Source organism: Balaenoptera ricei, chromosome 11 (assembly GCF_028023285.1).
Source record: "Balaenoptera ricei isolate mBalRic1 chromosome 11, mBalRic1.hap2, whole genome shotgun sequence".
Classification (NCBI taxonomy): Eukaryota; Metazoa; Chordata; class Mammalia; order Artiodactyla; family Balaenopteridae; genus Balaenoptera; species Balaenoptera ricei.
The window spans coordinates 79,333,338-79,353,770 of NC_082649.1; the positions used below are offsets into that span (position 1 = coordinate 79,333,338).

The window sequence follows — 20,433 nt, forward strand, 5'->3', positions numbered from 1 at the left end:
TTGAATAGTATTGCTTGTTGCCATCCCTTCTAAATACCCTGCCCTTCACAGAGGAGCAGGTGTCAGCAAACTTTCTTAGTAAAGGGATTAATGGTAAGTATTTTTGCCTTTGCCAGCCATCCATTCTGTGCTACAATGACTCAACTGCACAGTAGTAGCCTGAAAGCGGCCACAGACCATGGTATGGCTTTGTTCCAGTAAAACTTTACTTACAAAAACAGGTACTAGGCTGAATTTGGCCTCGGGGCCCCAGTTTCCCCACTTCTGACTTAGAGCTACTTAGTGACTTAGTTTGATTGATTTTTTTCAGCCACGTATAAAGGAGCTGCTCTCTCAGGCCCTGTCTTGGGTGCTGGGGATACACTAAGGACCCACAGTCTTGATGTAGTGGAGCTTCCAGTCTGCTAAAAAAAAAAAGAAAAGAAAACTATTACTGATCAATTACATAGCCTGTGAGGGAGACCCAGGTCTGTACAGCTGTGACCGTTGGCAAGGTCACAGCCCTCATCATGACGTTGATACCTACTTCACAGGGTCGTGAGGCCTCCATGAGAGAAAGGCCACAGCAGGGCCTGGCACCAAGTTCATGCACCGTAAATGTGAACTAGTCAAAAGACATGAACTACAGAACATCCACGGTGTGGATGGAGTCTAGAGTTCAGGTCAGTGGAGGGTAAACTGAGGCCAGGGAATCCGGTCAGTATAACAGATGGGAGTTTGCTGCCACCCGGCCTTGTGAGCATCTTGCACTGTGACCACAAAACAGGCCCTGGACCCAGCTTCTAGTAGACGCAGAAAGCTGATGGGGACCTTCGATGTGAATCCTATTGAATTATTTCAACCTCCTATTTCATCAGTTCTGTAACTCTCATGTCTTCATATTTTTATTGAGATGTAATTGACATATAACATTATGTTAGTTTCAGGTGTATAACATAATGATTTGATATATGTCTATATTGCAAAATGATCACCACAATAAATCTAGTTCAAAACTATGTGTAACTGCACATAGTTACAATTTTTTTCATTCATATTTTAACAACTCTAAAATTAAGACGCACCTTCCAGGTGATACTGTATCATTGCTTAATTAGCAACTTGTTGCCTTTAATAGTGGCATTTGAAATAATGGTGCATCTTTCGATTGATGGTGACGTGGCTATGAAGAAATCTAGGGTTTATTGGTTATTTAAAATACACCAACTGCTGTGTTTGTTTGTTCCTTCATTCTCTTTTCACAAAGATTGGGCATCTACTATGTTCCGGGCAGTGTTTTTGTTGCTGGATATACAGAGTGAACAAAACAGGCAAAGGCTTTGCTCTTGTGGAATTATCCAGCTCTTGGAGGAGACAGACAGTAAATAAGTGAATGCATCTGGGAAGGAAATAAACCAAGTGTGATGTAGATGGTTAATAGCAGCGGGAACAGCCTTAAATGGGGCGCTCAGGGTTGGCTCTCAGGAGATGAACTGAGATCTGAAGAATGAAAATGAATCACCCATATGGAGTGGGGGTGGGAGTAGGGCAGGCATTGTAGGCAAAGGGAACAGAAAGGTGAGAAGAGAGGTGATGGTCAACAAGGAAGAGGGCAGAGAGAAGACGGGTTGCAGAGTTAGATCACGGAGGGTCTCATGGCCGTGGTGAGGAGTTCAGATTTTATTCTAAATGAAGGGAGAAACCACTGGATGATTTTGAACTGGGCAGTGTCAGGGTTAGATTTATATTTAAAAAGCTAAATGAGTTCTTCAGTCTTCAGAGAGATTTCCTCAGCTGATCATGTTTATGTCAACTGCAGGTGAGGAACTGGGGGCCCAGGGATACAGAACTGGGTAGTAGAAAGGGATACCCAGACTCCCTTCCCACCTCACTGTGTGATCTTGGTTCAGTCACTTTCCTTCTATGGACTTTATTTTCCTTATTTGTAAATGAAATAGAACTAGCGTCCTTTAAAACTCTTTGGAACCCCGCAGAGTTCTCTGTGGTTCTTGGGTGACTTCCCCAGGATCCCCTTGTTGTAACTTCAGTGTGGTGCTTTTTCCTTAAAATCATCTGTCATGAAGTCTTGCAGACAGCTACACCTTGAAAACGGTCCAGCCCCACTTCATTGCCCAGTCTTTGCTGTTTCATTCTCCTTATTGATGAGAGAGAGAGATGAAGTGAATGACAGTCAACATCCAATCAGATAGAGCAAGTTTCATTTCTTATATTTAGGTCATAAAATTAGTTCCTTGACTCCCTCTGCCACCATCTTAATTATAATGTAATGCTCTCTTACTCCCTGGTGGCTTCTAGATGCCAAACTCCTGAAGTCCCTGGATTCTGGCCTTCAGGTTCCATCCCGACCTCCCACTTCCTGATGCTGTTGGGCAGGCCCTTCTCTCACCAGCTTGTCAGACCCGTGGCCCCTCCCAGATCACACAGCCCATCGTGCCTACTCCAGGCTTAACCCAGAGCTGCTGACTCTATGTCTAGTGTTTTGGCCTCTTCACAATTTTTAGCCAAATTCCAGATTATCCTTAACCAGCAGCTGATTTTTTCCTCCTAGAGCTGTCAAATTTGGGGCACTTGAACCTTTCTTCCCAGGTAGCCACCTGGCTTGCTTCCATCTTCAGGTTTTTCAATCAAATGCTTCCCTCTCAACGAGCCTGCCCTTTGACACCTTTTCTAAACAGTGGTCAGGGGAGACCTCACTGAGAAATGTGTCATTCAAATATGAGTAAGTTGTTAGCAGATGAAAGGCATTTGGTCCACAACCAGCCATGAATAGAGCAGTGAAAAAAATGTTCCAGGCAGCGTGAAGAGCCAGTGCAAAGGCCCTGGGGTAGTGTGATCATGGACCAGCCAAGAGGTCAACATGGCTCAACCTAAGGGCCAGAAGGTAGCAGTGGATGAGGCTGCAGAACAGGGAGGAGCCCAGTGACACAGTCCTCATAGAAACTGGCTTCTCAAGTGTGATCAGCATTATTAAAAATGCAGAATCTCAGCCCCCATCCCAAACCTACTGGATCAGAATCTACAGTTTAACGGGCTTCCCAGGTGACTTGCATACACATTAAATTTGAGCAGCACAGTCATAAATCTTCTCCTATTTAGCATGACCTAATCCCCAGTTTTTTTCCACTGTCACTCTCCCTACCTTCCCCAATATGAAGCAGAAGGCCAGTGCTACCCCAGTGATTTTAAGCTTTTAAGGAAAAATTAATAACTTTTCCTTATAAAAATTTTGGGAAACCCTGAAGAAACCAATCATTGGGCTAAACACTGAAACTTGGGCTTTCTGTTCTTAGTTTATTTTATATACTTCCCTAAAATTGGTTGATTCCTTGTTTTGGGGATAGGACTGGTTTTCTTCCCCTAGAGACTCTCACATTCTGTCCATATACTTTCCAATGAAATCCTTTGTTCATTTGGGTGTGTGTGAATATTTTCAGTATAATTCCATATTTCTCAATTACTGTAGAGTTTTCATCTCTGTGTTGATCATCATGTTTTATAAAGACTTTCTTTTTTCCTATATAACCAAAGCATTGAAAACATTAGGTTATTAACACACTGAAAAATGCAATCAATCAGATGATTATCATCTAATGTTTTAATGATCACATTTTTAATCCAATTATGCATGTTTGAATCTTTCAAATTTTCTTTAATTAAAGATTGCCTCCTAGCACTGCTATCAGAAATAAGAAATTGAACAGAATCGAGCCAGATATAATTTAACGTTGAAAGGAAATTGCAAGGATAACCGGGCCGCTCTGGGTTTAATTGCTGACCATGACTTTAAAGCCCTCATACAGAATTTTCTAATTGATAAGAAAAATTTAATCATCTCCTGATATACTCCGTTTGCATTCAAATAAGGTATTTCTTTTTCTAAATAAACCTCCCCTAACTGATTATTCATATTGTCGTTCAGAATGCTTGAAAATGAAAGAGTTGGGTGAAATGTAGACTACTTAATATAGTGTGTATTTAATATAAAAGTCATACATTATTCATAATTTTTGCAATTTGAATAACTTTGAATTTCGCATCCCTGTTTCTCATCTTTTTCTTTGATGAACAATTAATTATTAAAATATAATATTGTCTGCATACAGCACTGGGATACTTGAAAGTAGAATATGAGATTCATTCCTTTTCAGTTCTTTTAGCTAGTAATGCACAGTACTTGCTTATTATGGTATAATGGAATGGATGGTAGGATAAGTAGAGTATTTCAAATATTTTTCTCAACTAGTTAAGTGTCTGGGATAGGAATGTTTCTAATTCAAATTACTAATTAGAACAAAAGTTGGAGGCAGAGTGCTCTGATCTGGATGGCTTTGGAGTCAACTGCCCTTTTATAATAGGATTCATTTAACAAGTATCTATCTGTGCTTATTCTATGCTCGACACTCTCCTAAGCCCTTAACTACTGTTAATTCATGTAATACTCTCCTGATACATAAACCTCCAGATGAGGTCATTATTATAATCCCATTTTACAGATGAGGAAACAGGGACAGAGAGGTTAAGTAACTTGTCTTAGGTCAGAGCTTTAAGTAGACCAGTTAGGATTCAGCTCCAGGGGCCTGGCTGTAGCAGTCCCTCCACTTTATAACATGTACATTTATTAAGATTTTCTTAGTGGGAGAGTTTAAGTTTTTAGCTGAAAAGTCCATTCTTCCTTCCTCCCAGTGGCTGAACTCAGGAACACCCAGTCTTGGGTCCAGCCAGTTGAGTGCCTCGTGGCTTCTGCGAACTTTGTGGGCAGTGCCAGAAATACAGGGGTTCCATTTCTAAAGTTACTTCTAACAGTTAAGCATTATCAGCACCCCATTTGCCAGTGGAGCACTCCTATGGGACTGAGCAGGAAACGGAATTTTTAGAAAGATCAGCAAAAATTAATGTTCAAGTTGAACATTGGAGAAAGTCAAGGGAGAAAGAAAACAGCTCAGGAGTTAATTCTGTAACGTATGTTCATAAAAGAAATTACCATTAGTGATGGGGACCCCTGAACATGTGGCATGTCCCACCCCCCCTTGCTGTGGCTCTCAAGATGACTTTCTAACACTTGCCCCCCACCCTCCTATACTTGGCTTGCAATCAGGAGGGCACAATATGGCCCGATGGCCAAATCCATTCCACTGACTGTTTTTGTATGGCTCCTGAGCTAAGAATGGTTTTCACATGTGAACCCTAATTAAGTAAAATGTTCTTCCCGCCTTTCCCCTGCCCAAAAGAATTCCTTTCTTCTCATTAGTAGATGTATATTTTTAAAATTGTCCTCAGTTATTAGCGTTTTGAACGTTGTTAATAAGGTTGTGGAAGTGTGTTTATTATATAGGTACCTATGTAACATCTTTGATTTTGCCTCTTGGCCCTGCAAAACCTAAAATATTTACTATCTGGTACTTTACAGAAAACATTTGCTAGTCCCTGGCTTAAAACACAAAATAAGCTGGCTGGCTCTCAGCCTACTGCTTGCCTTGATAAGTGAGGGCTTATAATGGACCAGAGATCACAATGGACCAAGTGCTTGCCTTAATAAATCAGGGCTCACAAGGCACTGTGCTAAAGCCCCTCACATTTATTAGCTTGATTAATTGTCACAGCATCCCTGAGGGGTAAATAATCTCAGTATTCCTATTTTACAGGTAAGGGAAGTAGCTCAGAGAGGTTAAGATTTTTTTTCCCTAAGGTCACACAGCTGTTAAATATCAGTTGATTCCGAAGGTCATGCTAGAGCTTTGACAAAGAAAACTACCCTGCAGTGCTCAGATTGATGGAGACTGTCAGACATGCTGTGCCTTTGAGGCGTTAGTCGTCCAGTTAAAAAATAAAACACATGCACGAACATTGAAGGAAGTGCATGGCTATGTGAGATATACGTGGCTAGGTCTTGGTAGTTTAGAAGAAGAAGAAGAATAGTGGTAATAATACAAGTAATAAGAATTAGAATGAGAATCATATCTATCATTTATGAGATGCTCACTCTGTTCCAGGCTCTTTCTGAACCCCTTTCTTATACTGATTTATTTAATCTTCACAACAGCCTAGGAAGGTGTAGTAACTAAGGTCATACAGCTCACAGGTGGAGGGGTTGGGATTTGAACCCAGCAGGCCGAGAATCTGCTCGTTTCACCAATCCCTGTAAAGGGTGGAGAGATGAGGTATTGATGAGGATTTCAGCGTTACGTGATATTTCCTGCTCCCAGGCTTACTGTTTCAGATCCTAAGTGGTGTCTTTGAAGAAAGAATCCCATCCCAGTCTCTGTTTTCTCTGTAAGTTTTTGACCTTGGGTCCATTACTTCTCTCTGGTCTCCCATTTCCCTAGCTGTAAAATTAAAGAATTGGACTAAATTGGTGGTTTTCAAAGCGTCCCTGGGTTCCCAGCTCAGCTTCAGCCCCGTTGGCTGTGCTCTGGCTATTTGAGTTGCCTGGCTCCTGTGTAAGATTTGGTTTGAAGAAAGGGTTCTTTGGTTCCCGAAGCCACTGACCTAGGGTGGTCTAAAGCCCTTTCAGGTCTCAGAATCCGGAGATCCAGTGGCAGTGATGGTGGTGGAATCAGCAAGTAGTGAAGCCCCTCCCTTTTCTGTCCCCCTCACCAACTCTACCCACCCCGCCACTGATCTGATTACACCTTCTAAGCAATTAAATCAGAACTTGCGTCTGAAGCCCTTGGGTTGATCCAGGACAGAGAAACCCTTCTGCATTTGTAGCAATGGTCACACCTGCGGTTTCCATCAGTCCTTGCTGAATTCAAGAGCCCATACAAGAACTTATATGAGTCCTGATCCCGCTGAAACCGTGTTCCCTTTTGAAATCCACCCACTTCAGATTGGTGGGGCAGGTGTTTCTCATTTATCTTTTTTCTATTCTTTAAAGCCACAGCCTCTTCCTCGAGTGGGTGCTTTAGATGGGGGCTTTGCTGCCTCGGGCTTACAGGGATTGTCTTGTCACTACCTGTCTGCATACAGCGTGCTTAACTGCAACCCTAATATTGGGTCAGGCCCCTAGGGGAAGACTCTAAAGGTTTTCCCGTCCTTCAATCTGGAGCCCTTGATCCTAAGGCAGGTTAGCGTGCCGCGGGGTGACACCGGGTTCACCTGCAACATGATGGGGAAATGAAGGTGGTGATTTTGTGGTTCATGATGCCAGGGCCTGTGCACCTTCTGTTGCCTGGGGCCTCGTGTTGACTATTTGCACGGCCCAGGAAGTGCAGCAAGCAAAGGCCAAAACAGTTCCTTCTCTCAGCCAAGCACGCTTACAGAGATTTCCCCTATCATTAGCTGCTGGTAACCGGGTTAAATTAAAGCCCAGATTTGCCAGTGGGCGGAGGGGTGATTCTTTTATTTCCAGCCTTTTGTCCCGTAGAAACTGCTTTTGTCATTTTGATTATAGAACCCTATGATGCATGTATTAATTAATACTTAATTTTTCCCTTTAAAAAATGAATTGAAAACCTTTGTGAGAATCAGCCAAGGTTTCTGAGCCTCGTGAATAACTGCTGCCACTTTACTGATCACTAGTGACCTTGGGCTTAGTGATTTAACCTCTCTGTGCCTTAAGTTACACATCTGGAAAATTGGAGTATTAAAAGTACATACTCCATAGGGTTGTAAAGTGAGAGGGTGTGATGATGTCTTAAGAATAATGAAAGCCTGGATTCCAAACTCAACTACATGGTTGTACGTTCCAGCTCTGTAAATTGGGGATGGTAATACTTCATGGGACTACTTTAAGTATTAAATAAATCAATCTTTGTAAAGCTCTTAGAACAGTACCTGGCACATACAGTAAGTGCTGTTTAAATGTTTGCAACAGATGAGTACTCAGAAGAGTGCCTGACATATAGTAAAAGCTAAATAAATATTAAGTTTTATTCAACAAATCTCTACCAAAAGGAAATTGCCATTTTCATTATTCTGATATAGTTGATTTCTGCTAGGATTTTGCCTTAACCCCCAGTTACATAGACCTTTTACGTCTAAGGATACACATTTGCCCAAATACGTATACTGCTTGTTCTGTATGAAGGAAAAGGAGGGAGGAGGAGTGAAGCTGGGAATAATATTCCTGGAAGTCACAGGAGTGTCCATGAAGTAACCTGGAGTCTTGAGGTCCCTGAGAAATGTCCAGGGGCGCATGGAGGAGGCCATCGAGGAGCTAAGGCAAGCCATTAGCAGGACTGTAATAGCCTTATTACATCCCCAACAGGATTGAGGTGGGCATTCCAGACTTAAATGCAGGGCTAGACGTTTGAAGACCCAGGTAGAGACTAAAACCCTCTCTGATTTGTGAAAGAAGCTGGATGATCTACTGGGTCTGTTTGCAAGTGTTATAATATAGTGCCTAAACTCTGTTGCACTGCTGATTCCTGCCTCAGGACCTTTGCACATACTGTTCTCACAGCTTGAAATGCTCTTCTTTTCCTCTTTTGCCCCCACAGTTCAATATTCACCTAGTTTACTTTAGCTTCTTCAGCCTGAGTCAGAATTGTGCAAGCTCTGGTGTCAAGGTGCATGGGTTCATATCCCAGCTTTGCTATGTAGGAACTAACCTCTTCTCTACCTTGTTTTCCTTGTAGAGTTATTGTGAGATATCATTGTTGGGTCCCAGCTTAAATGTCATTTCTTCTACTTAAGGAAAGACCACCCCACTTTTGTAAAAAGAAGCCTATTTTCAGGGCCATCATTTTACAAGTTCAGGGCTGTGCCTTGATCTGAATAAGCCTTGGGTGAAACCATAATGAAACGTAACCAGCTTTGGAATTGCACTTTACCATTGGCTTACAGTTTTCTTTTCCTACTGAATCTCTCATGGGAGTCCCAAAGTTTGTCCGCCTGATTATTAGCTCATAAGGATTAGACGGAGAAGGGGTCTATGACGAAACAAGATGCGGTATAACTGAATCACTTTGCTGTACACCTAAAACTAACAGAACATTGTAAATCAACTATATTTCAATAAAAAATTTTTAAAAATTAAAATTAAAATCAACATTAAAAAAGACTTAGTACAGGATATATATTAATATATAAAATATCTCATTAATGATTTTAATTTTGATTACATGTTGAAATAATATTTAAAATATAATGGGGACTTCTCTGTTGGTCCATCGGTTAGGACTCCATGCTTCCAATGCAGGGGGCGTGGGTTCGATCCCTGGTGGGGGAACTAAGATCCCACATGCCATGTGACACGGCCAAAAAGAAAAAAAAAAAGGATTAAATAAAACATATTATGAAAACTAAAAAATATATATATATTGGAAAGGGGCAAGTTAAACAAAACCAAGTCTCTTTCTTTTCTGCAGGATTTAGTGACTTGACTATGCTAGTGTTTTGTCTATTTCCTGGGGGAAGAGGGAGGGCCTGAAGTGTCGCCCAGTGTTGTTTACCATGGGACCCATTTTTCATGACATGCAGTGCAGTACGATGTCGCAGAGCACACACCCTGGGGAATGTTGCTTTGTTTTCCGTGGCTTTCCCGCCACCAAATGCTCGTGCTTCTCGGGATGTAAATAAACACAAGACTTGTGATGTGGCACCCGCATGCCGAGGGTTTTGACTGTGTGTCTGCAGCATAGAACGACTCACCACTGTGCTTTTCTTTTCCCTCTTCCCCCAAACAGAGAAGGAGACCTTTCTGGATCCTTTCGTCCTCCGGGACCTCCTGCCTGCATCCCTGGGCAGCTATTACCGGTACACAGGTTCTTTGACTACCCCACCGTGTAGCGAAATTGTGGAGTGGATAGTCTTCCGGACGCCTGTCCCCATCTCTTATCATCAGGTAGCTATTTGGCCCCCAAAGGGCTTCTGTTTTTACTTGTTTTGAGTTGACTTAACTATCTAACATTGCTAGACTATATCAGGGTAAGGATTTTTTTTTTTTTTTTTTTGGCATCCTTTGCTTCTCATTGATTCTTTTCATTTTTTCCAAGAAACATGTTTTTGCACCCAAGAATTGTAAAATATAAAACATGGTTGCTGAGCCACAAATTAACTAGCTGAGGAGAACTGCAAGCATGAAATCAGGTATCTTGTAAGTATTCAATCTTGAGGAGATAGTAGCTACCCTCTGTGATGACTCTGTGCCAGGAACTCTTTTCAGCTCTTTATATGTGTTAACTCACTTAATCTTCATGAACAACAGTCCTGTGAGGTAGGTGCTATTTGTACCCCCGTGTTATAGAGGAGAGACAGCAGGAGTGTAGTGACTTGCCCAAGGTCACACAACCATTACCCAGCCATGGTGTCTGATCCCAAAGATCACGCTTGGAGCTGCTAAACCTCCCCTAAGTTCAGAAAAGAGAAATTTGTATACCTGAAGAAATGAAAGAAAAAATACCATTGATTGAGCTCTTTCTGTGTGATAAGCATCTTACATCTCATCAACTTAGTTGCAAAACAGCATTGAGAATTGGGTATGTTGCACAAAGACGGGACACATAAGAAGATCGTGGCAGGGACAGATTGCGTAACATGCCCAAAGATTCATGGTCAGTGAAGGTTGAAGCCAGAAACCAAGCCCGGGTTTGTGTGATTCCAAACCCATGCTGCCGACCCCTACATGGAGCTACTTCTCTCTGAGTGTGGCCTGGCAGATGTCATAGGGAGGTGGGTTTAGGCTGAGCACGTAACTGTGGGAAAGAATTTGGTGAAATGGGGATGAGGTTGGGGGCAATGTCAGAGGAAGAGGATCCACCAGGGGATGAAGGGCTTTGAAATCACCTCATGAGGAATCATAGATGGAAGGGGAAATAGAGAGGATAAGTCAGTCATCAAAAATGCAGTCTGCACGGAGGTAGAAGTAGAGTAGATTTCTCCTCCATAATTTCAGAAAACAGAGCCAAGAACAACAGGTAGGATTTGTAAGGAAGTGGATTTGAGCCATTGACCCGGACTGTCTAAAAAATGGAACATTCCTATCAGAGCCATCCATGGAAATGCCTCCCCAGCATTGGACAGCTAGGGGTAAGACTGATGTAGAGGGAAAATGGAAGTTTTGAAATTATGTGATAAATGTCAGTGATATAACTGAAGAGGACACAGGCAACAAGATTATGAACCTGGCTGGCTTGGGGAATAGTCCAAACACTTTCCTAACAAGGGCAGAGAATATAGAAAAGGGAGTGGGGGAAATAGGATTGGATGATGTCCTGGCCAGGGCTGTTTGGGCTGTCAGAAACAGAAACCCACTTAAAGTAGCTTCAGTAAGGGGAATATTTGAAAGAAACCATAGTAGGGTCATCCTGAGATGAAGTCATCATGACCAGGACTGTACCTAGTAAGTGAGGCACAAACTTTACTTTCTGCCTTTTAGGGGCCGCTCTCACATCTTGAAGTTTCTACCACGGCTTTGCGATTCTGTACTTTTGCAAACTTCTGGTTCCTTCTCTCTCCTTCTCTCTTTGAGTGTGGTTTTCTTTGGAGGGGATTGGAGCCCAATATGGTTACTCTAGTACCAGTTAACCTTTCAACTCAAGGGCCAGCTACCAACTGACAGTAGTCTGGGTCTGGAGTCAAGTGTTCAGGAAGATAGATCCGAATAGACATTAGCCAACAGCACACTGGCTGGCCTTGGGTCATTTGTCCATTTTTTAATAAATCAGCAGAGGTGCTGGTAATGTCCTGACACATTGGTGTTGCCGCTCTGGGAGCAGGTTATCTAGAAGGAGCTCTGTGCAGGAGAGAGAGCCCACCAACAAAGGCAGGTAGTGTGGGACCAGGGGAAACAGATTCATTTGGCCTCCCTACAGCTGGCAGACATTTTACCTTGAGCTTTTTTTCCTTTTAATTCCATCGTGATGAAAAAAGGACTAGCAATGTGGCTGCGGAACAGGATCTGCTGGCCTGAAGGAGATAAAGAAATATGAAACAAGTTTGCTTCCTAATGGTGAAGCCAGCCTTGTTTTATTAAAATAAGAGAAAATTGCAGCCCAAATATTTATATCCTCAAGGTTTGGAGAGGGAGGCGGGGGCAGGACTTTGAAAAGGGATCCTTTTTGTCGATTAAGATGAATGCTTTTGTCCTCAAAGATATAAAGACTTGAGATAATGAGGTTAAAAAATTCAAGTTTGGCCTTTTTTTTTTTTTTTAGGAGGCCCTCTGAAGGGGAGGCATAGAGAGGTAGTTGTTTAGTCGGGGCTGGGGGAGGGAAGAGAACCATTAACACATACTGGGTTTTATTGCGGTTTAGTGGGCCTAAACAAAAGGCAGATTTTTAGGCTTGGATGTCTTGTCAAGTATTTGTCAGTTAGAGGCGTTTTGACATTTGGGAACTGGATATCTTCGAAAGTGCTTTGTTAACATCTTTTTATGCTTCTACTCTACCACCCATACACTCAGAGAGAGAAATAATAGAAGAGTTTTTCTCCGCGACTTCCAACATATGACCTCTCTGTAGGTACTATTGTTTCAAGAAAATAGTGAAGAAATAAAGTAATCATAGTGGCTCCCCAGTTTCTTTACTCTAAACCATCTTAGATAATACTTTACTTGTATCAGGCACAGCTTCATGTACCCTTTTCTGTCTCCCAAAGGGACGAAACAGCTCATTTTCATGTGGCCAAACCGGTTCCTTGCTGGTGAGCTGAGTGGAGGTCACAGGTGTGTCAGCCCTCGGACAGGAAAGCATCAGCCACTCGAGTATTATGGGTTCAGACCTTCCCACCCCGACCCTGCCAACATGCTTTCTGAAGTTAGCACAGAATGTTCATTTCAGAAGGGCAAACGGCCAGTTCAGAGAAGCCAAGTAGACACGATTCCATGTCTGCTTCTGTCAGAAAGAAAACTTTCCTAGTCCTTCATCCTTCTTTTTCTCCAGAGGTTCTTCTCTTCTCTTACACAGTGTGGGTACCTGTCAGCAGTGAAAAGGAGAGCAGGTTCACCCTGAAATACAATGCTGAGCACAAACTGTTGACCAGTATGATGTGGATTTCTTTAAAGTCTTCCTGAGTAAATATGAGCAACTCTGTATTTTCCCTCTTTTGTGGGCCTCCTTGGGCATTCAAACCAGCCCCGCAGCTAGCGAGCACTGACTCCGGCTTCTGTGATGATCTAGATCTGAATACGGTGTTGCTAATGGAATCACACCATTCCATTGGCTTGGTTGGTCAGCAGACAGCATTGCTTGTGTGGCTCCAATAAAACATTGACCATAAATGTCAGGCAAGACTCATGCCATGATTTTGTCACCCAGACAAAATGGCGGCACCCCCAGTCCGGCTGTAGGAGGTCAAAAGAGCAGGGCTAGCACATTGAGACGGTTGCCTGCCTTGCATTCATGATTAGTCAGGGAACATGATCATTTTTAGTCCGGTGTACTTGGATGTGTTTTATTCTAGAACAGTGGCTCTCAGATGGTAGCACTTTGGCCATTGGACACTATCCCAGCCTTCCCTTTCCAGGACTGTTGGCTTCCGTAGTTTTAAATATGACACTGCCTATAATTTTCCCTAGCATGAGTTTTATTTAAGTGCCTCTTGGAGGCGCTATCAAAAAGGAAATAAATGTCAAAAAGGCTAGTTTACTTGCTTTATTTGCATGACTTTTTTAATTGAAGTTTATAGTTGATTTACAATATTGTGTTCGTTTCCGGTGTACAGCAAAGTGATTCAGTTATATTTTTTTTCAGATTATTTTCCATTGTAGGTTATTATAAGATACTGAATATTGTTCTCTGTGCTATACAGTAAATCCTTGTTGTTTATCTATTTTATCTATAGTAGTTTGTATATGTTAATCCCATGCTCCTAATTTATCCTTGCCCCACCTCTCTTTCCTCTTTGGCAACCATAAGTTTGTTTTCTACATCTGTGAGTCTGTTTCTGCTTTGTATATATATTCATCTGTATTATTTTTTAGATTCCACATATAAGTCACATCATATAATAATTGTCTTTTTCTATCTGACTTACTTCACTTAGTATGATAATCTCTAGGTCCTTCCATGTTGTTGCAAATGGCAATATTTCATTCCTTTTTATGGCTGAGTAATATTTCATTGTGTATATGTGTGTGCGTGTGTGTGTGTGTGTGTGTGTATGTGTGTAGCACATCTTCTTAAACCAGTCGTCTATTGATGGGCATTTGGTTTGCTTCCAAGTCTTGGCTATTGTAAATAGTGCTACTTTGAACATTGGGGTGCATGTATCTTTTCAAATTACAGTTTTTGTCTTTTCTAGATATATACCCAGGACTGGGATCGCTGGATCATATAGTAGCTCTATTTTTAGTTTTTTAAGGAACCTCCATACTCTTTTTCATAGCTGCTGCACTGATTTACTTTCCCACCAACAGTGTAGAAGGGTTCGCTTTTCTCCACACCCTCTCCAGCATTTGTTATTTGTAGACTTTTTGATGATAGCCATTCTGACCAGTGTGAGGTGATACCTCATTGTGGTTTTAATTTTCATTTCTCTAATAATTAGCGATGTTGAGCAGCTTTTCATGTGCCTGTTGGCTATCTGTATATCTTCATTGGAGAAATGTCTATTTAGGTCTTCTGCCCATTTTTTGATTGGGTTGTTTGTTTTTTTGATATTGAGTTGTATGAGCTGTTTGTATATTTTGGAAATTAACCCGTTGTCAGGTGCATCAATTGCAAATATTTTCTGCCATTCTGTAGGTTGTCTTTTTGTTTTGTTGATGGCTTCCTTTGCTGTGCAAAATCTTTTTAGTTTGATTTGGTTCCATTTGTTTATTTTTGCTTTTATTGCTTTTGCCTTGGGAAACTGATCTAAGAAAACATTGCTATAATTTATGTCTGAAAATGCTTTGCCTGTTTTCCCTTCCAGGAGTTTTATGGTGTCATGTCTTATATTTAGGTCTTTAAACCATTTTGAGTTTATTTTTGTGTATGGTGTGAGGGTGTGTTTTAACTTCATTGATTTACATGCAGCTGACCAGCTTTCCCAACACCACTTGCAAAAGAGACTGTCTTTTCCCCATTGTATATTTTTGCTGCCTTTGTTGTAGATTAATTGACCATAGGCGTGTGGGTTTATTTCTGGGCTCTCTATTCTGTTCCATTGATCCATACATCTGTTTTTGTGCCAATACCACACTGTTTTGATTACTGTAGTTTTGTAATATTGTCTGAGGTCTGGGAGGGTTATGCCTCCAGCTTTGCTCTTTTTCCTCAAGATTGCTTTGGCAATTCATATTCTTGTGTAGTTCCATGTAAATTTTAGGATTATTTGTTCTAGTTCTATGAAAAATGTCATGGATAATTTGATAGGGATCACATTAAATCTGTAGATTGCTTTGGGTAATATGGCCATTTTAACAACATTACTTCTTCCAATCCAAGAGCATGGGATATCTTTTCATTTCTTTGGATCATCTTCACTTTCCTTTCTCAGTGTCTTATAGTTCTTAGCATATAGGTCTTTCACCTCCTTGGTTAGGTTTATTCCTAAGTATTTTATGTTATTTTGATGCAGTTTTAAAAGAGATTCTTTTTTCTTTCTCTTTCTGGTATTTCATTGTTAGTGTAAAGAAATGCCACAGATTTCTGTATATTAATCTTGTATCCTAGTACTTTGCTGAATTCATGTATTAGTTCTAATATATTTTGTGTGGGATCTTTAAGGTGCATGACTTTTTTTTAACCATTGTTGTCTCTGTCATAAAGAGTAGAGCAACTCTTTTGGATTAAGACTAGGTTCCATATGGAGCCAAATTGTTCCATTCTTGGCTACCTTCTTCATCCAGATTAGTCAACTACTCTGCTACTCTATGTCTCAGCTTTCATCTATAAAATGGAAATGATAACAATACCTACTTTATGGAGTCATTATAGAGAGTAAATGATGGAATGTGCGTAGAACGCTTAGACTAGTGCCTGGCACCACAGGAAGTGTTCAGGAGGTACCAGGTGGGTTTCTTTGTTGTTGCTTTTTGTTGTTGTTGCTGAAGCCACTAGGGCAGCACTGTCCAGTAGCAACTAAGCAAGCCACATCCATCGTTTTAAATTTTCTGGTAGCCACATTAAAGCATGTAAAGAGAAACAGGTGAAATTAATTTTAATAATATGTTTTATTTAACCTCGTGTATCCAAAATATTATCGTTTCACCATGTAGGGCTGGCCACATTTCTCACATTTATCTCAAGGCCTTAACAACTAACGAATCACTTAATTGTGAAAGTTTCTATTCCAACACTACATAACGTGCAGTGATTTGAATAAAGGCAGTTTTTTTAAATGGTGGGTGAAGATGCCATTATTAATCCATAACAGGTAGCTTTCATTGTTAATTATGGTTAAATCCTCTTCTTTCTGTAGAAGGCCTTTCTTTAATTGCCTTCATGCAAATCTGTCTGTAGCTACAGGGGGAGGGCATGGCCTGTAGTTAGCTAGCTAGTCTCAGATTTTATTTTTCCAGCCATGGTTCAATAAGTAAAACTTTGGATGCTCCAGGCTATTGGGAATTTAATATTCCCTCATTATTAGCTTGTTTACTAATGAGGCAACCAAACAAGGCCTGACCCGTCACATCTCAAATGTATGACGAAACTCATGTCCATGACCTTAGGTGTGACGTTACAGTCCCTAATGTTTACCCTGGAGTTTATTATTATTCTTATAATGGACTCTGGTTTTGTTTAATTGCCATTCTATATCCATCCTATCAAATATTGTGCACATCAGCCTTTTAAGGGTTCATAATTATATTACTTTTGATATTCTCTCATTGCCCCCTTCAGCCATGATGGTCCCCTCCCCACATCTTATGGACCAGAGCTCTTGCTACACACAAACGGCATGAATAGATTTCAACTTTCCTTTGATTCGAACTGACAGATTAAAAACTAATTATTCTCTGTAATATTTTTACAATAAAAACTAAGTTGAAATGATTTATATATACTTCCAGCCAACACATTTGCAATTCAAGGTTACAACTGTTCTTGAAACAGCACCAGTTAAAATGCAATTACAGCTCCCCAAGCAGGGATAAAAGAAAGAAATGTTTTACATGTTCACTTCAAAAGTTAAAAAGCCAATTAAATATTATAGAAATAAAAACTTACATTAATTTTCACTAAATGATAAAGACTTCATTAGTTATATTAAAGTAAAGAGAAATCCAAGTGTGTTTATTACCTGCCTCTGGAAAAGAATAAGATGAAGAAAAGTGCTGGTTTTGGGAGGTGGATTCCATTTTTTCCTCGCACCTGCCATCTTGTTCATGGTTCCTAGTTCTTCCTGTGTTGGGCCATAGGCTGTTTCTTTCCAGAGTGCGGAAAAATGCAAACAAGTTTATATCGCCAGTAGGGAAATGGCAGTAATGGGTGTCCTGCACGCTAGGGACTTTGGAGGTCAGCTAAAAGGAATTGTTTAGGGACTTCTACTATCATCAGATTCAGTTTTTCTGCTGCAGTGTTGCTCTTTCAGTGAATAATGCTGAGGGCCTGTTACGCATGTGGCGTGAAGTGACTGCAAGCATGCAAAACAGAGTCACACAGACCCGGGCTTCTAATCCTCACTTCACCTCTCAGTTCCTGTGTGATCTTGGGCAAGTGACTTAATGTCCCTCAGCCCAAGTTCCTTGTCAGTCAATAAGAATAAGAATAACGCCACCAGCGTTACCGGATTTCTATGAGGATTAAGTAAGAGAAAGCATGTAACGTTCTTGGCACCTTGCCTTGTGCATAATCAATGCTCAGTGAATATTAGTTGGTAGTGTTAGTGCTATAATAATATTATTATTAACAATGTTACTTTAATGTTATTATTTTGAGCTGAGAACAAGTTAGAAACCAAAACAATGTTTATGAAGTGCTTGTACCTGGCCCATAATGGGTTTGATAAATAGACACTGTAAGGTGCAATATGCATTATACAGATACATAGACACATTATATGTGTATACCGTACATTGTAAATATACATATATATTATAAAGAAGAAAAGGAAGGCGAAGCCTCAGAGCTTCTTATTGTTGTAAGCTTAGCACGCAATCATAGTTACCACATTCCTCATAAAATAATAATAATAACAGTAATGACAGTAATACTTATTGGGCACCTTTGGTGCGTCAGGAATTATTCCAAACACTTGATCTGTAGTAGCTCAGTCAATAGTAGTAACCAAAACCACGTGAGGTAGGTAATGATGTGAGCTCCATTATACATGTAAGAAAACCAAAGCACAGAAACATTAAATACTTTGACTGAGGTCGCACATTTAGCAAGTAGAGTTTAAAAACAGAGTTTGTAACCCAGGTAGTGAGTGGAAGCGTTTTGCATTTGGAGAATTAGGCACAGGCCAGAACATTAGGACTCCACGGTAAGAACGGGAGGCTGTTGAAAGGTATTAAACAGAGGTGTGTGCTGTGATCTCAGGTACATTTTTAAAGGTTCACTGTGTGGATGTTAAGTAGATCTAGAAGAGTCAAAGAGATTACACACCAAAAGTGTGGCCGCGTCAGAGGCCAGAGAGACACAGCTTTGAAGTTTGTTCTTTGACTCCAGCGTTACACGGGGCTGCCATGTGGCACCGCTGTCAGAGGCACCTTCCTATTGTCATCTGCTCTGTAAGTGGCATCCCACGGAATCCAGCAAAGTGGAGGTCCGGGTGGTGGCCAGGTTCACCTTTGGTGAGTTTGGGTCTCAAGGCAAGGGTTAAGGACCAAGGGACAGCCTCTGGCCCAGATGATTGCTGATCACCTGCCAAAGTGAAAAGTATAGGCTCCCCTTGCCAATCCGGGCATCATGGAAGTTTCCACTCAATGGCCAAGCATGCCAGTTACGAACAGGAGAGGCCACTGGCAATTTTCATTCAATTCAGAAGAATGACAGAGTTTTAGTAAACGCTGCCAACCTACCGAAGGACGTTTGATGAGTCTACTAAGCTTGTCCTCCTTTTTCCTCTTTTATGAGACTGTCAATGGAAGCTATGATCCAGGGGACAGTATAATATCGCCCAGGTCATCAGTTCTCTCTCAGAACCATCGCATACTTCCTTTGAAATCTTCGGGCAAGTTAAGTTAATGACAAGGATGTGGACGAGCTTTTCAGCCATAGCATGTCATTAAGCTGTAAGAGCAATTTAAGCGAAAGCATTTTTGTGTTAAATTCAGAACCTACCTCTTTTTACATTTATATGACTAATTCTTTCCTGAGGCATCAGAAATAAACTTTTTAGGAGAACTAAATGCTAGCTGTGAAAGAAGCAAGTATTTGAGAGAATAAACAAACCTTCGAGTCACATTGCTGAGGGTCTCCCAGGCCATCCTTTCCTGGTGTCTCAGAGATGAAAGTATTTCAGGACAGATGGCTAGTCTCTTCCAGAAAAATTTCTGGTGTTACTTGCTATGTGTGGCAGCCCAGTCCATTTTTCTAAAAAAAAATCACCCTGAAAGTTACGGAATTCCTCCCTCTATTTAACTCACGTCTCTAAGGCTTTAATTTTAACCAGTTTCCTCTTATTTGGCCTTCTTTGGACATGGAGAAGAGCTGGTCAGCATCTTTCACATACAAGGGCCTTTAATCAAATTACTCCTTACTCGCCTTTTCTTCACACTAATAAACAATTCCACTTCCTTTAACCTTTCCACACAGGATTTACCCTCCATCCCTTTAATCATTTTGGTTGGTCTTTCCCTAGACTGTCTCCAGAGGGTCTTTGTTAATCCCTTTCATGTAATTTTAAGAAGTTATTTTCTCTGAGGAAGTCTTGAAATCTTCTCTCATTTTTAGAAGCATTCAGTTCTGATTTTGATAGTCCTATCCAGTGAGTACACCTTGCTAGGTTGAGTTGATTTTTCCTTTTAGCACCTCCAATTATTTTCGTCTGAGTGGGTCACTTTTGGACAGAGTAAACAGCCCAGTTTTCTTAGTTCTTCTGCTTTTATTGCCTTTCTCCCTTCATTGTAAACAGGGAACATCAGAAGGAAGAATGGGAAGCAAGGCGAATTCTAAATAGCAACGATGTGAGTTGTTAGAAGAGAAGTTACATGAATTGTAGAAAATTAGAATAATAGGGGAATAACGGGCTACTTTTGCTTTCAGGCTGCTTGAGAGGCCACCCTGCTTCTATTACCTTGATGAAAAAGCAGAAAAGGCTTCATGGTTTATTATCACTTTCCCTGTGCAGGAGAATTGGAGGGGAGGTGGAATGATAAGTGAATTCATAGACTGAAATGATTTTTCTTGACTATGTAAATTCATTGCCTTCTCATGCAAAGAGAGGGTGTGTCAGACTGGAAGCAGGTCATTCTCTGTGTCATTCTCTGAGGCTGTTTGAGAAACACTGAGGTTAGTTCCAGGCTTCAAGACCCCCCATCCAGAAATCCAGGTCCTAATCCTCTTGTTATCTTATCCGTTGGCATTAGCCACCTCCTGATGCCGGAAGTTTAGGGCAGTCACTCCACGCCTGCTTGGGAAGTGTTTTTCTAACACCACCCCACCTTGTAATTCTCTCCTGCAG

The 20,433-nt window shown here is 41.0% G+C and overlaps 1 protein-coding gene across 5 annotated transcripts in view; it reads left to right on the forward strand.

Annotated features, from left to right (window-relative positions):
• PTPRG (protein tyrosine phosphatase receptor type G) overlaps positions 1-20,433 on the forward strand; it is a 726,426-nt gene that overhangs the window by 558,757 nt on the left and 147,236 nt on the right. For all 5 annotated transcript variants that reach the window (XM_059940105.1, XM_059940106.1, XM_059940107.1 and 2 more), the window contains one exon: positions 9,627-9,784. In XM_059940105.1, the coding sequence (XP_059796088.1) occupies positions 9,627-9,784 (158 nt within the window). The remainder of the gene's footprint in view (positions 1-9,626; positions 9,785-20,433) is intronic.